At 42.1% G+C, this 15,650-nt stretch overlaps 1 protein-coding gene across 1 annotated transcript in view; it reads right to left on the bottom strand.

The window, feature by feature from the left end:
* Positions 1-15,650, bottom strand: part of pamr1a (peptidase domain containing associated with muscle regeneration 1a) — a 139,020-nt gene that overhangs the window by 59,728 nt on the left and 63,642 nt on the right. The window contains exon 6 of the mRNA XM_020512965.2: positions 10,580-10,687. Coding sequence (XP_020368554.2) covers positions 10,580-10,687 — 108 coding nt within the window. The remainder of the gene's footprint in view (positions 1-10,579; positions 10,688-15,650) is intronic.

The following is a 15,650-nucleotide window of genomic DNA, read 5'->3' as shown; positions in this document are numbered from 1 at the left end:
CTGGATGTTCAGGGTCTCACCGCATCAAAGAAGCGGATGCTGGAAGCCGTTGGTTAAAGAGCATTCATTGTCACAGTCCATCATGCTGGAAATCAAAAGTATGTAACTTGGCAGAAAATGGCTATGACCACACCCAGGTTGGGCAGGGTAGGTGTCTCATCTTGCAAGGGAGAGGGCTGCAAGCCCCGCAGATGTGATGCCCTATAGAGGGCAAAAATATGACACACAGACCCATGCACTACACAGGACACAGGCCTGAGGGCCCCCTAATTCCTAAAGATGCTATGGGATTGGTTCCCTGTGTGCAGTATACCACCCTGCCCCAAATACTGCTGACCACTTCATTCACACCATCACTTTTGGACACGGAGACCAGGGAAGGAATAGGAATGTTTGACCATGATGGGCAATGATGCAGATCTCAATGCCTGACATATGCCTTGATCACCTTGATTCCATAAGTGACAGTAGGCTCTCAACACAAACATGGATCCACGGTACATCCTGCATGGACATGAAATTAGGTTTTATGCTAGCACAGTTACATTAAGGGCTACACAAAGACTCAAACAAATGGGTGTAGACAATACTTTATCTAAACTTAAAAAATTTATATATTGTCCACTGTCACCTCTGCCGCCAAGTGGCCTCAAAAGTTTTTTTAAATCTTTCTGTCCCTCCCATTATATCTTAGAATAGTCCACAGATTGAGACAGAGGGAGCTTGCTTAGCAGAGCAGCCTATTAGCCTTGGAAATGTGAGCAAGTGAAGCCTGGGGGCATTTGTGTCTGGATGGCCCTGACCTGTTGAGGGGCTTCTTGCCAGAGGTAAGTGGATCTTCCTGTGCTTGAATTTCCAAGGGGTGACGGGGAGAGCAGGGAGTATGGAGTTGAAGCGTGGACACTACCGCTGAAGTGCCCTGACAGGTGACTTCTTGATTCCTTCTCCATTTGGTGCCTCCTGGCACTGCCCTATCTCTTTGAGAGAAAGGGACATCTGGAATGTATGCGAGATTCCATGTCCCCCTGCTGCCATGCCTTTGATCCTGAGCACCAAAGGCTGGGACAATGGAGTGCTGGTGTGCGCGCACATGTCCAGTGGACCCTGACGGTGCTGGACCTGGCTCTCCATGGTAGTGCCAACATGTCCATGGATGTAGCCAGATGATCAATCACTTGAGGTAGCTGTGGACCCCATGTATCTGCACTGCTGTAGCCTCTGGGCAATAAGGGCCATTGTCTCCCACATCCCTATCTGTTTCTCCTCTTCCTCCCTGTACATGTGGATGAAGTCTCTGCCTGCCGACACCACAGGGCCCTCTCTTGTCTGGGTCTGAGCAGGGGCCTGGTCTTCAGCAGTTACAAAGTGCTAGCAATCTGGGGCATTTCTTCCTCGGCGAACTGTGGAGCTATCACAATGAGATGTTCACCAGATTGTCCTTCCCAGCTTTCTAAATGTGAGTTCTTACTAAGATGTCAGTACCTGAGCAGTGGGGGTGCAGGAGGCAGACTTGCTAATGCTCCCTCAAAGGCCTCGATCCTCTCAATCTCAGAGGTCGAGCTGGTGTTTTCTAGCGGAGCAGAGGTCACAGACATCCCGCCAGTACAGTGAGACACAAGGGAGCGAAGGCATAGCATCATTGGTTACACGTGGTGTGGAATGAATGAGACTGACAGTGGGGTCAATGTGGAGAGTCACAGTGGAATGGAGTGATATTTACTCAGTCAGCAGGACATGGGTGCTCAGCCTCCCCACATGAGCGGTCCCAATCTTCTCCTGTGAGGGACAGGACTCTCTTTTTATAGGAGGTGAGGAGCCTGATATCAGGCACCCTTCCATCTGTCCAGTCCCTTTCTGCCCTATGTGAACTGTGCTCTCGTGGAACGAGAGAAAGGAATTGAGCGAGAGAAAGTGGGCTGCTTGGCTGTTAGTACTGGGGCAGATGGTCGAAAGGTGGTAAGAAATCCTGGCTGAGTGAGTAGTCAGCACAGAGGTCACGTAGAGTTAGTGATTTGGGAGTTTGGTTGATGGGGGAGGGGGAAATGAAAGTGAGGGAGGGAGAAAAATGTTGAAGGCAGCAGTGAGAGTGGTAGAACATAGGCCTTGGAAGGAGGTAGGTGAAGTAACAGAGACAAAGTGATTGTGAGGGAGCAGCGGGAAGAGTGTGGCACTTACACTGACAAAGCAGAGAAAGTCACACACCTTATTGTGGCACTGCTGGCCATTCCTCCACACTTTGGAGACTGCACTGACCCAGTCAGCAACTGCAGACTAGGCTGCCAGGGTCTGCTGCCAAGGCCCCCTATGCCAGACCTCCACAAAGAGGACATTCCTCCTCTCACTGCTTGCTTCAACAGGACCTCTGCATCCCCACTGGAGAATCATTGCTTCAACTTCCTATTCTCTGACGTTTTCTGATTAAGTATCAGTCACTGAGCAGGGCAGTTTCAGAATACCAGTGCCTGTCTTGCAAGCTGGGATGGCCGACTTTTGGATATCTGTTGCATGGTGAACTCTTCCAGGAATGGCACTTAGTAAGATGGAGCTACATTTGGATGAGAGGGGTGTCACCGAGTGGGACAGGTAGTTGATGAGGGGGGTTTGGTAAGATATGGCAAGAAAACTCATTAGGTCTCATAGTGTCAACACTTCAAAAGAAACTTGATGCAACTGACAATTAGCCGAGAAAAAAAATGTAAGATTCAGTCCCACATCATCTTATTTCTTTTAATTTTGGACTGTGGAGATACTGCTTTAAACCAACAAGACTGTGTAAAGAGATGGCTGCAGTGTTAGAAATCATGTTGACAGGAGCACTTTGAGAGTTTTACGCTATAATGTTTTCCTAAAACAGTGAGAACAGAAGCAGACATCACAAAGCTAATGGGTTCTGAACTAAAAGAAAACTGCTTCACAATAATGTTTTGATTGGCTCCTGACAAATAAATCATGTCTTCTCTGAAACCAATGTAGCAGGAACCACCTAGTCTGCAAAGAGAAAGCGTCAAAAAAATCTCCCTGTATGTATCTCTTGTGTGGAGATACTGGAAAGTCTCCAGGAACAGCTGTCTGTCTTCCATTCATCTTTTTCTGAAAATCCCCTACTGATGGAAGAATAAAACACCTTCAAAGATAGTGAAATGACAAATTCTCAACAGTAAATGAAAGAGACCATTAGTGTGCAAACAGATATGCGTCAGCACAAAGAACTAATAGAAATTTGAAGAAACTGAAAAAAACAAATCATCAAATCTCGTGGTCCGGACTGGTCTTATCAAACTGTGTTTCTCTGATTTTGTTTTCTTTTTCCACCCTTAATATCAAGGTATTTTTGACTTTGTGTGTCTGTCTGTTTGCGAAGGGAGGAATTTAAGAGCGTGTAAAATTTAAATCATAGAGTTGTAAGTTAGTAATTCATATTTCTCAATAGCCATCAGTCAAAGACATTTTATTTGTAATAAAGTTATTTCTTGCTGAGTGCAGAAACTTTGCAAGGGTTTTCTTTTAGCCTGAGTTCATCAGTTAGATAGATTGGACATTTTGAATGGTTTGACAAAATCTTTTCACACTTGTGATACCTTTTAGAATAGTGGGACTTTATTTCCAATGCTCATTTTTTTATTCACTTGAAGGATGTGGGTGTTGCTAGCTGGCTAGCATTTTTTCCCCATCCCTAGTTGCCCTTGAGAAGGTGGCGGTCAGCTGCTGCCTTTAACCACATGCAATAGATTGACCCACAATGCCATTAGGGAAGAAATTCCAGGATTTTGATAAAGCAACAGTGAAGGAGCGGCGATATATTTCCAAGACAGGATGGTGAGTGGCTTGGAGGGGCACTCGCATGTCGTGGTGTTCCCATATATCTGCTGTTCTTATTCTTCTAGATGGAAATGGTTATGGGTTGGAAGGTGCTGTCTGAGGGTCTTGAGTGAAATCCTATAGTGCATCTTGTAGATAGTATACATTGCTGCTGCTGAGTGTCAGTGGTGGGAAAGTGGATGTTTGAGGACGTGGTGCCAAACAAGTGAGCTGCTTTGTCCTGCATAGGACTAAGCTTTTTGAATGTTGTTGGAGCCGCATGTATTCAGGAGTATTCCAACACATCCTGGCTTGTGCCTTGTGGATGATGCAGTCTTTGGGGAGTCTAGTGGTGAGTTGCTCACTGCAGTATTGCTGGCTTCTGACCTGCAGTCCAGTTTAGTTTCTGGTCAATGGTAATCCCCAGGATGTTGAAGTAGGGGATTCAGTGATGGTAATAACACCATTGAATTTCAAGGAGCGGTGGTTAGATTGTCTCTTATTGGAGATGGTCACTGCCTAGCATTTGTGTGTCACGGATGTTACAATAGAACTAAGGTTACCAGAACCACCGTGCCTTTGTTTTAAGCTCTTTTTTTGTTGAAGAAAGTAATTTAGAAGACAAACATTAAGTTTAAGATGCTGTGTTAAGGCAAGATAGAGAAACTTGGTTATAAGTGTGTGGAGCTTTGTTGATGTATTTTTGTTGGGTATAAATTTTTCTGTTCCTTGAATGCCTGCAAATCACTGACTTAAATGTTAACCCTCAAGATGTAGTCTTGCATGTTATTTAAATTTTTTTCATTGTTAAACATTGCTTAATGTATATTTGTATTCTGGTTGCAATTTAAAATTGGATTAAACTTGAAACTTTGTTATTATTCTGCATGGAGTTCACAACCTGAGGATACATTTTGCACTTTGAGTTCACAATTTATTATGAGACTTGATATTTCTCTGAAATATAGAGACATGGAAGGGTGGATGTGATTAGTGTGTTTGTGCCAATTAAATATCAAGTAGAGTTGCAGGTCTATGTGAAGTAATTAGTAGTTGAATTTTATTGATGTTTGATTGCACAGAACTTGGGTATTGCTGAAAAAAATACACACTGTGTCGAAGGTGTTTGCCTTGCATTCAGTGGGAAAAGATTACTGATTCAAAGGGAAAACCACATTTTATATGGCATGAGAGCTTCCAGAAGAAATAAAAGTTAACAGGAAGTAACACTGGACCTCTGTTTAAAGACAATTTATTTGTAATAAAGTTACTTTCTTGCTGAGTGCAGAAACTTTGCAAGGGTTTTCTTTTAACTTGAGTTCATCAATCAGATTGATTAGGCACTTTGAATGGTTTGACGAAATATTTTCACAATTGTGATACCTCTTAGAACAGTGGGACATAATTTCTAAAAGTTTTTTTAATTCACTTGCAGGACATCGGCATTGCTAGCTGGCCAGCATTTATTGCTCATCCCTAATTGCCCTTGAAAAGATGGCGGTGAGCTGCTACCTTTTAACTGTTGCAGTCCACATGCTGTAGGTTGACACACCATGCCTTTTAAAGTAACAAAATGTGTTGGACTAGTATGTCTTATTTGACAGTTTTACTGTTTTTTCATCTGGGAGGATAGTGAAGACTGGTTGGCAGTGGACTCAAATTGGTAGAGGTTTTCCTTTTAAATTGCCTTGATGAGTGCAAGATGAAAAGCTTTTACAAAATCTGTCTTTATTTCAGCAATACAGATTTTACTGAGTTTTTGCAAACCTTCCACACAAAAGAAGTGTTATGGTGAAATACAAATTGATTAAAGGATTGTAATGTTGTAGTGTTCTGTTACTTTTATTTGGAGTCAGAACACTAAAAGTTTTGTTGTGAGAATTCACCTTTTCGGTTTTTAATTACAGTGAGAAGAAAGCCAATTAAAGAAAGAGGACCAAGACAAATTATATAATTTTGTTCTTTCTTTTAGAAAGAGTTGTACTATTCTTTATATGTTTAGTTCAAGAAAACGGCCAAGGTAAAAGTTTAACTTCAGAATAATTTACGTTTAATTACATTTTTTGGCTAGAGAGAACTTTCAAACTGTTAGCATAGGGTGAACCTTTAACTCTGAATAAATTCATAGATATAGATGCTCAAATAAAATAATAATTGCTGTAAATCAGTACTTTAGAAAATAAATAAGAAGATAGTGGAATTTTTAAACATTAGATGCGTGATATCTTTGATACTGTCTGAAGGTATGTCTAAAATCTGGGAAAGCAGATGACAAAGAGTTTCAGACAAAGAAAAAGGCAATCTAACAAGGGTGTTAAGTTTTGCCTTTGTTTAAAAAGTCAAGACACATGGCTAGTGTATCAGAGATAGTAGGAACTGCAGATGCTGGAAAATCTGAGATAACAAGGTGCAGGGCTGGATGAACACAGCAGGCCAAGCAGCATCATAGGAGCAGGAAGGCTGACGTTTCGGGCCTAGACCATTCATCAGAAATGGGGGAGGGGAAGGGGGTTCTGAAATAAATAGGGAGAGAGGGGGAGGCGTTTCTGAAATAAATAGGGAGAGAGGGGGAGGCGTGAAATGAATAGGGAGATTTCACAAGCTTCAAAATCTCCCCTCCCTCTACCGCATCCCAATACCAGCCCAGCTCGTCCCTGCCTCCCTAACCTGTTCTTCCTCCCACCTATCCCCTCCTCCCACCTCAAGCCGCACCCCCATTTCCTACCTACTAACCTCATCCCGCCCCCTTGACCTGTCCTTCCTCCCTGGACTGACCTATCTCATCCCTACCTCCCCACCTACACTGACCTTTACTGGCTCCATCCCCGCCTCTTTGACCTGTCTGTCTCCTCTCCACCTATCTTCTCCTCTATCCTTCTTCTATCCGCCTCCCCCCTCTCCCTATTTATTTCAAAACCCCCTTCCCCTCCCCCATTTCTGATGAAGGGTCTAGGCCCAAAACATCAGCTTTCCTGCTCCTATGATGCTGCTTGGCCTGCTGTGTTCATCCAGCTCTACACCTTGTTATCCAAGAGACATGGCTGTTGGCTTTATCTTAAAAAGAGGGTGATAATCTAATTACATCGAAGATCTTTTGATTAGTTGACAATCAATCATTTTAACTGGTACCTTCAGTTGACTGTTCGGTTTTTGCAGTTTAGTTATATATCGGACATTATAATATTTAAGTTTATAAATTGTCAAATATGTGTGGATGGCTAACCCTTTCTGTGTGAAACAGAATGGATGTGAGGTGCGTTTTTTTTAAGATAACTGCAAATGCAGCAAGATTTTCAGCAGTTTCAAGTACTCAAGAATCTGTGTAGACTTTCAATGCCATTTGTCATGGACTAAAACCATTTCAAAAAAGAATCACCTGAACCTACTTAGGCTATTTGTTAACAAAATGCCAGAGAACTGGAGAATTACTGTAAATATGCTAAATATCGAGTATCAGGCATTTCGATACCACTATGTGGATAAGAATAAGTATTAAATGGAACAATAACCTGCGTTTGGAAGGAATTCTCGGGAAACAATAAAACACAGTCTCAGTGGTTTCTATGAATATCAGATAAAATATTATTTTCTTTTGAAGAAAAATTAAACATTAACGAAAATTGCTCAGACAAGAACGGTATGATCTGAATTTGGGATAATTTTGAGATGTGAAAAATTAAGTGTAATTTAGTGAGTTAAATTACATTGTTGATTCAAAATTAAGATACAGAACAAATAAACAAAATGCCTGGAATTTCTGTTTCCAAGATATAATAAGAATATTTTATCGAACTGCAAAACTTCTCTAGTGCTGATGAATGAGATGAGGGGCCAAGGAAAGACAGAGAAGTCACAAGGCAGTCTGGGGAGAAGGGATGGGTGTGGAGGGAGAGACAGACAGGCTACAAAAGAGACTAGGGAGAGGGGGCAGGGTGTGGGTGTGGAGGGAGAGACAGAGAGGACACAAGGGAGATGGGGAAAACAGGGAAGACACAAGGGTTCTGTGGGGATGCAGGGGTGGCTGGGGGACAACAGGTAGGCCACCAATGGAGCAGTCGGTGATGCATAGGTTACAATTAGATAGGGAAGACTGGGATGCTGTAAAGGGGGCTGTGCAATAGAAGTGAGACAGGGAGGCTGCAAGTGAGGGAATGTGAGACACAGGGAGGCTGCGAGGTTATGAAGCAGAAAGGGAAGGCTGCATGGGCAGGGAAGGAAGAAAAAGGATACAAGGGTAATAACTGGAGAGGGAGGTTGCAAAGAAGAGTATGAAGTTGGAAAAGAAAGCATATAATGAAGGCCAAAGTCAGTGATAGCCCTGAAGAGACGGATAAATTCAGAATCCAGCAAAGGAGGACTAAAAAGATAATAAAAACAGAAAAAAAATCTGTGAAGGCAAACTAGCGAAGAATATAAAATTTGATGATCAGAAAAAAGAATTTCTTTAAATATATGAAAAGGAAGATAGAGGTCAATGTGAACATAAGCCCCTTAGAAAATTAATCTGGGGAGATGGTTTAGCAGAACAAGGGAATGGCAGAGGAGTCAAACATATTATTTGCATCAATTCTTTATGGTCGAAGATACTTTGAACATCCTATTAATAATACAGAATACCGGAGGAAGAATTAAGTACCATCACTAAAGAAACTAGACAAACTAAAGGGGCTAAACGCAGATAAGTCCTCTGGCCCTCATGGCTTGCATCCTAGGATCTGAAAAGAGGTAGCTACGGAGATAGTGGATGCATTTTCCAAAAATCCTTGGATTCTGGAGAAGTACCAGAGGATTCAAAAAGGGAGAGAGGCAAAAAGTGGGTAACTATAGTCCAATTAGCATAACATCTATTGCTGGAAAAATCTTGAAATTAATTATTAAGGACATAATAGTAGCACATTTGGACATTCATAATTTAATCAAGCAAAGTCAGCATGGCTTCATGAAAGGGAAATCATATCTAATTTATTAGAGTTTTATGAGGAAATTTCAACTAGAGCAGGTAGAGGGGAACCAGTAGATATGTTGTATTTTGAGTACCAGAAAGTGTTCAACAAGGTCCCTCACAAAAAGTTAAGTTACGAGATAAGAGGTATTGTGCTGGCATGTTTAGAGAATTGACTAATGGGCAGGATATAGTGAGTGGAGATAAGGGGTTCTTTTTCAGATTGGCAACTCATGACCAGTGGGGTTCCACAGGAACCGGGCTGGGACCACAACTATTTATAATATGTATTAATGACATGTTAATAATTTAGAGGAAGGAAGTGAAAGTATTGTAGCCAAATTTGCATGCAACACAAAGTAGGTAAAAAGGCAGGTTGCAAGAGAGATACAGAGAGATATTGATAGGTTAAATCAGCAAAAAGTTGGCAAATGAAGTATAATGCGGAAAAAGGAGTTCATTTTGGAAGGGCAAACAAGGGACAACAGAAGCACAGAAAGCTAGCACACGTGTGCAGCAGGTAATCAGGAAGGCTAACAGTTTGTTGGCCCTTATTTCAAGGGGGTTAGAGTTTAAGAGTAGGGAAGTCTTACAGCAACTGTACAAAGTGCTGGTAAGACCACATTGGACAACTATGAGCAGTTTTGGTCCCCATACTTAAGGAAAGATATCATTAGAGGCAGTTCAGAGTAGGTTCACTGGGATGATATAATGAATGGAGGGACAAAGGCTAATCAGGTTGGGATTGTATTCACTGGAATTTAGCAGAATGACAGGTGATCTCATTGAAATGTATAGGATTCTTGAGGAACTTGACAGAGTAAATGCTGAGAGAATGTTTCCCCTCATGGGAGAGTCTAGGACCAGACAACATAGTCTCAGAATAAAGGGACACCACATGAAGAATGAGACGAGGAGGAATTTCTTCCTTCAGAAGGCTGAGAGTCTTTGGAATTTCTTGCCACAGAGAGCTGTGGGGGCACAGTCCCTGTGTATATTTAATGCTGAGATAGGTAGATTCTTGATCAGTAGGGGAATCAAGGGTTACAAGGAAAGGGCAGGAAAGTGGATGTGAGGGATACTGGATCAGTCATGATCCTACTGAATGGCAGGAGCCAAACAGCCTATTCCTGTTCTATTTCTTATGCTCTAAGAGGGAACAGTTTCAAACTTATTAACGAAGTATCACTCATCTAAGTGCGAGCAAGGAAATTTTGAAATCAGTGAGGTAATGAATTATTTGCATATGACTGTGGCATTTCTAGCTGAAGTGGGAAAAATGTAGTGGCTGCTGTTCTAATAATTGTTGTGTGTAAGTATGAGATTGAGAGCCAAGATGCAGTGCAAAGCCTCCTTAAAATATTTCAGTTTTGTGCAAACACGATGGAAACACATTAGCTGAGACCTCCCCAGTCTGAGGAAACTGTGTGTACTCTCATAGCTTTTCGTAAGTTGTGGTAAATGTCAGTCATTGTGAAAGAAATCTTTGAATAGTAACTTGTCCCTTTTGTTCTGTGGCAATTTAAATATATGGTGTCTTGGAAACGTGTGCTTTAGTAGCTTTCAGTTTAATGGGATTATAATCATTGAGGATATTAATTAATGTTTCTCATTCAACTTCATTGTGAGTCCAAGTACGTTCTGCATCAACATAAATACTGAAGGTAATTTTACTACGTGACTACAGCACTGAATAAAACAATTACTGAAAATCAAAATGTAGCCCACAAAAATCTAAAAGTAACTCTTAAGAAATGCTCTAGAAAAGGATTGCTTTGTTTCCTGCTCTAGTCAACATATACCCACACACTAAACATTTGCACCAATATTAATACTCACTGTTTTCACACCATTTGCCTGTATACCCAGCTAGACAGGCACACTTATAGTAAGCTGGACCGAGCTGGACACACAGTCCGTCATGTAAGCAAGGGGATGAGGAGCACACTAAAAAAAAATGACAGGCAAACGTTTCAGTTTCCATTACATTCAGATCTGTGGCTCTCTTGGTCTAGATAGGTCAACACTTAGTGCAATTGAGTTTCTGATTCTGTATATGGTGTCTACTTAACTTTTGCTGGTTTTTAAAAGTTTACCTACTTTCATTAACATAATATTTCCCATCTTAATGCTTATCTTGGACCAAATAGTGATGAAGCCCTCATTCACAATTCAGTTTGCTCATTCTCAAATCTTCAATCTCAAACCTCTCTTAGCCACCTCCCCTCTTCCACCTTCTATAAATTTGGGCTCATCCAAAGCTTTGCTGATCAAAAATTAACTCATAGCAAGTCCCACTCATCAATCACTGAATGCCCACTGATCTACGCTGGCTCCCAATCTGCTGTCACCTCAACGTTAAAATTGTTATCATTCTGTTCAAATACTTCCACAGCCTCACTAATCTCAATCTCTGAAATTCTACAGGAACTTGCTGTTTATCCAATTCTGGCCTCTTGGCTATACTCCTCTTTCTTCATCCCAGCATTGGCAACCAAGCAAATCAGCTGTCTTGGTCCAGATTGTCTGGAACTACCTTCTACGACTTTGAGGAGACTGGCTCACATTCTCTGTAGTTTGCAAGTATGAGAGTGAATCTCATCGAAACTCACAAAATTCTCAACAGGAGTTCAACAGGGTAGATGTAAGAAGACTGTTTCCCCTTTTTGAGGTCACAGGGCGGAAGTTGCCTGTCCCTGCTGAGGTGTGGGCAATGGAGAGAAAGGTGGGAAATTACAGGAAGAGTTAAACAATCAGATTCTCAACATTGAGAAAAATTTTACCAAATTTCCTACCAAACCTTAAATGGCAACTTCGGAATCTTGCCACTGAGTGGTGTCCATCATACTTCCACGTATTTGCATCTCATTAAAGATTCATCTAATTTTAATACTCCTTCCAATTCTCCTCTCCCTCAATATGGGGTGAAATTTAGGTGAAGTATTTCTTCTAGAGAGAGTCATCATGCCTGACCTGGCCCAAAGCATTTTTTCTCACAGTCTTTTTCTCTTCATCTCATTAAGTATGCAAGGAGCTTGTGGAATCACATGGAAACTGAGGCAGAAGTACAACATTCATGAAGCTGGTGCCATATTTAAATTGCAGCTCCAGACATTTTGACACTGAAAGCCAGGGACTTCCCCTTATTCTATTGTTCTACAATATTAGCCCCAAGGAAATGGCCCAGAAAGGCATGCTACTTCCTTAGTTTGTCATCTGGGATCTGAAGGTGCTGGTGGACAGGTTGGTAGAGAGAAGGGCAGACTTAATCCTGCTGACCAACAAGGGAAGCCAGACCCGGTAAGCCTAGACCTGGTAAAAGCAATGCACTGAAGTGCAGGAAAACTATTAATAATCATTTCTTCTTCATAAGTATCACTGCCACCATCTTCTGTCTACTTCGTCATATTCACAGGGTCACTACTCCAGATAACCTGACTGCTGCACACCCTCTCACTATGGCTTATGAACTATGCATGATATTGCATGCCATCATATCCACTGTCACCCATCTCATCCTACTAATCTATTAACCTTTCCTGTCTGTTGTGATTCCTATTCATTCACTGGGGACACCTCACTACCTTTCTGCTCCTACATCAAAACTAACTCCTCTTCTATCCAATTCCATCACATTCAATCCCACATTTAATCTCATTGCAGGAAAAATGAGCCCAGACTCCCCACTCATGTTTCCCAGCACCTTGACTGAGTTACCTATAATCCCTGGACTGTTGCATGATATGTTAGACTCACCATGGACACACCACTGGAGTGAAATCAGTTGAGTTTCTTGAAAGACTGTGTCAGTGTCCCCAGGCTGACCATAGTCTTTTTGACTCAACTAAAGACTAGGTCACTTAACTTCAGACATGGACAGTTTGTTGAAGTGCATGTGCTTGTCATGCCGATGGCATATGCCATAAGTGTTACATTAACATAACATAGTGCCAACACGGTACAGCAACATGCCACTCTCTTCCTTTGTTTAGTATTCTGGATTGTGAAAAACTACATGTCTCTTCCTCTGTGCTAAAATTCAATACATAATATGAAGGTTGACAGCTTTCAAATAAGTGCAAAGTGAGTGAGTGAGCACTAAGAAAGCAGGCTAAGAGCCATATAATGCGTAACTGCATGAACTGCATGCATCCCTATGTACAAAACAACCCTGATTAACTTGAAGCCTGACTAATCACAAGGTACACATACATTAGGAAATTGTACGTGCGGTAGCAATGAGGAAATCTCCTGCCACAAACAATCTTGACAGTAGCCCAGAAGGGCAGCATTGCACATAAGGACAGTGGAGTGGATGTTTTGTGGTCCAAGATGTGAAATGAGCAAGTTTTGCACCTTGTGGAGTCGATAGAACCTTGTAAATTCACTTCCACTTTGGAAACATGGGTGAATCTTTCCACACTGCAAACTATTGCTTGTGCCTCACAGCCACTAGTAGGATATATTTGCAATGTTCTTGATACAATCGAGGATGCTGATGCCAGGATTTTTAGTCAAAGCAGATGGATTTTAATTCAGATAAATTCAAGGTTTTGCATTTTGATGAGACAAACCAGGGCAGGCCTTACACAGGTAATGGTAGGGCCTTGGGGAGTGTTGTTGAACCAGAGACCTAGGGGTGCAGATGCATAGTTCCTTGAAAGTGGTGTCACAGGGAGACAGGGTGGTGAAAAAGGCATTTGGCACGCTTGCCTTCATTGGTCAGAACATTATGCTACAGCTTTACTCTAAATTGGTAAGGCCATATTTGGAGTACTGCTTACAATTCTGGTCACTATGCTATAAAAAGGACATTATTAAACTGGAAAGGATGCAGAAAAGATTTACAAGGAAGTTACCAAGACTGGAAGTTTTGAGTTATAATGAGAGGCTAGGACTTTTTTTCCCCAGAGCATCACAGGCTGAGGGGTGACTATATAGAGGTTTATAAAATCATGAGAAGAATTGATAAGGTGAATAGCCAAAGTCTTTTCCCCAGGGTAGGGAAGTCCAAAACTAGAGGGCATAGGTTTAAGGTGAGAGGGGTAAGATTCAAAAGGGACCCAAAAGGCAACTTTTTCATACAGAGGGTGGTGTGCATATGGAACGACCTGCCAGAAGAAGTAGTAGAGGTGGATACAATTACAGCATTTAAAATACATTTGGACAGGTACATGGATAGGAAAGATTTTGAGGAATATGGGTCAAATGCACACAAATAGGACAAGTTCAGTTTAGCAAACCTGGTCGTGATGGTCAAGTTGGACCAAAGGGCCTCTTTCTGTGCTGTATTACTCAATGAAAGCAGGGGGTCCACACAAAAGGTGCACATATTTTGTGATCTCTGATGTCTTTTGCCCATCTTCCGCGGGTGTCTGTTTAATGCTATTACCGTTTGAAGGGCCTTACATCACACGGAAGTTGACTCCCTTTCTTCACAGGATGAAACACTGACTCCACCCATTCTGGGCGTGCTGTCAGCCCATTTTAATTTCCATTGCACACTTGCATTTAGATGAGGATGAAAGGCAACAGCTGTTGCAATTCACGGAATGAGTCACAAGCTCTGCCTCTCAGTCTAATGACCCCGTTAATACCTACATTCTCTTCTTCCTTGCCCTCCTTGTCAACCTGATTGGTTTTGATCTGCCTCAGGTTCTCATTTAAACCGCTTATTTAACTGATCACCCTACTATACCCCAAGACCCCAGATATTCATGACAGAGGTGGTCATGCACTTTCTCCCCACCAAAGACAGGCCAGTGCAGACTGTCAATGACCATCCTACCACAGGATCCCTTTTATTTCCATGTTCTTTAATCTCCCTTTTTTCACAATTATTATCCAGTATCTCAGCATGCTGGCTCCAATCCCACAGTTGAAGCCCCGGCTTCTCTACCACACAAGTATTCCAAATAACCCTGTGTGATTTTCAGCGAACAAACCCCCGGGGTTGCCCATGGCCAATTCCGCAATGAACTTTGAGAAACAGCACCAACTGATGAATGAATTGACCCTTGATTGATTTCTGTGCAGGTCTGCAAATTACTTCACCCAACTTTTCACAGACTGATTGTGGGACTTAATGTGGCCCATTCCCCAGACTGTAGAGGGCTCCCTGACCACCCTAAGAAACTGAGACTGACCACCTCCAAGCCCCTGGATAGTATCAGATGATACCTTCAGGTTACTATGCTAGGAAGTTCGAACTGAAGTTGCCACCTTTGGCCGTACTGAAGATTAATGCCCCTTCGACTTTGAGCTTTGGTCATTTGATTGAAGCACATGCAGTTAGAATGCCTTGTACACTGCTGGGCATGATGCTGGTATAACACTGATGTAGCACATGCTGTACGGCTACCACCTTAACTGATTGATCACAAACATAACAAGCTGCCTGGTTGTGAGTTTGTGCTGCAAGGCAGAAGTACTGTTAGAATCCAAGTAGATGAGTGAGTGCTTTGAGAGGAAGCAATGAGCTCTGAGATGCACACTGGTCCAATCCATTGGGTGGGTGTTTGAACCTGCATGCTGTGTGTTCTGTCAAAAGCATTACAATGAAATGTGCCAGAGCTCTCCAAAGTGCAGAATTGGGGTGCAGAACTGTTTTTTAGGAGGCCCTGGGGGGCAAGTGTAAGCCGGAATTGCCGATACCCGCTCTGACTTCCATGTCAGGAATTTTCGAAGTCTAGTTTCTCTCTGGCACGTGGGAGAACAGGAAAACACATATCGAAGAGATTTTGTACTAATGGCCTGCAAATGCATGCAAATAGACCTCACTGATCGCAAGCAAGATTCTTAGCTTGCTATTCAAAACATAGTTACAGGACTGGGCTTTCTTTTCTTGACATTGACAATCTCATTTCTGGTGATGTCACCATGTTTACCCAACAGATTCACCATTTTCTAC

Source organism: Rhincodon typus, chromosome 17, assembly GCF_021869965.1.
Source record: "Rhincodon typus isolate 14 chromosome 17, sRhiTyp1.1, whole genome shotgun sequence".
Taxonomy (NCBI): Eukaryota; Metazoa; Chordata; class Chondrichthyes; order Orectolobiformes; family Rhincodontidae; genus Rhincodon; species Rhincodon typus.
Note: the sequence above shows the minus strand (reverse complement) of the source record. Positions and strands in the feature narration are given on the sequence as shown.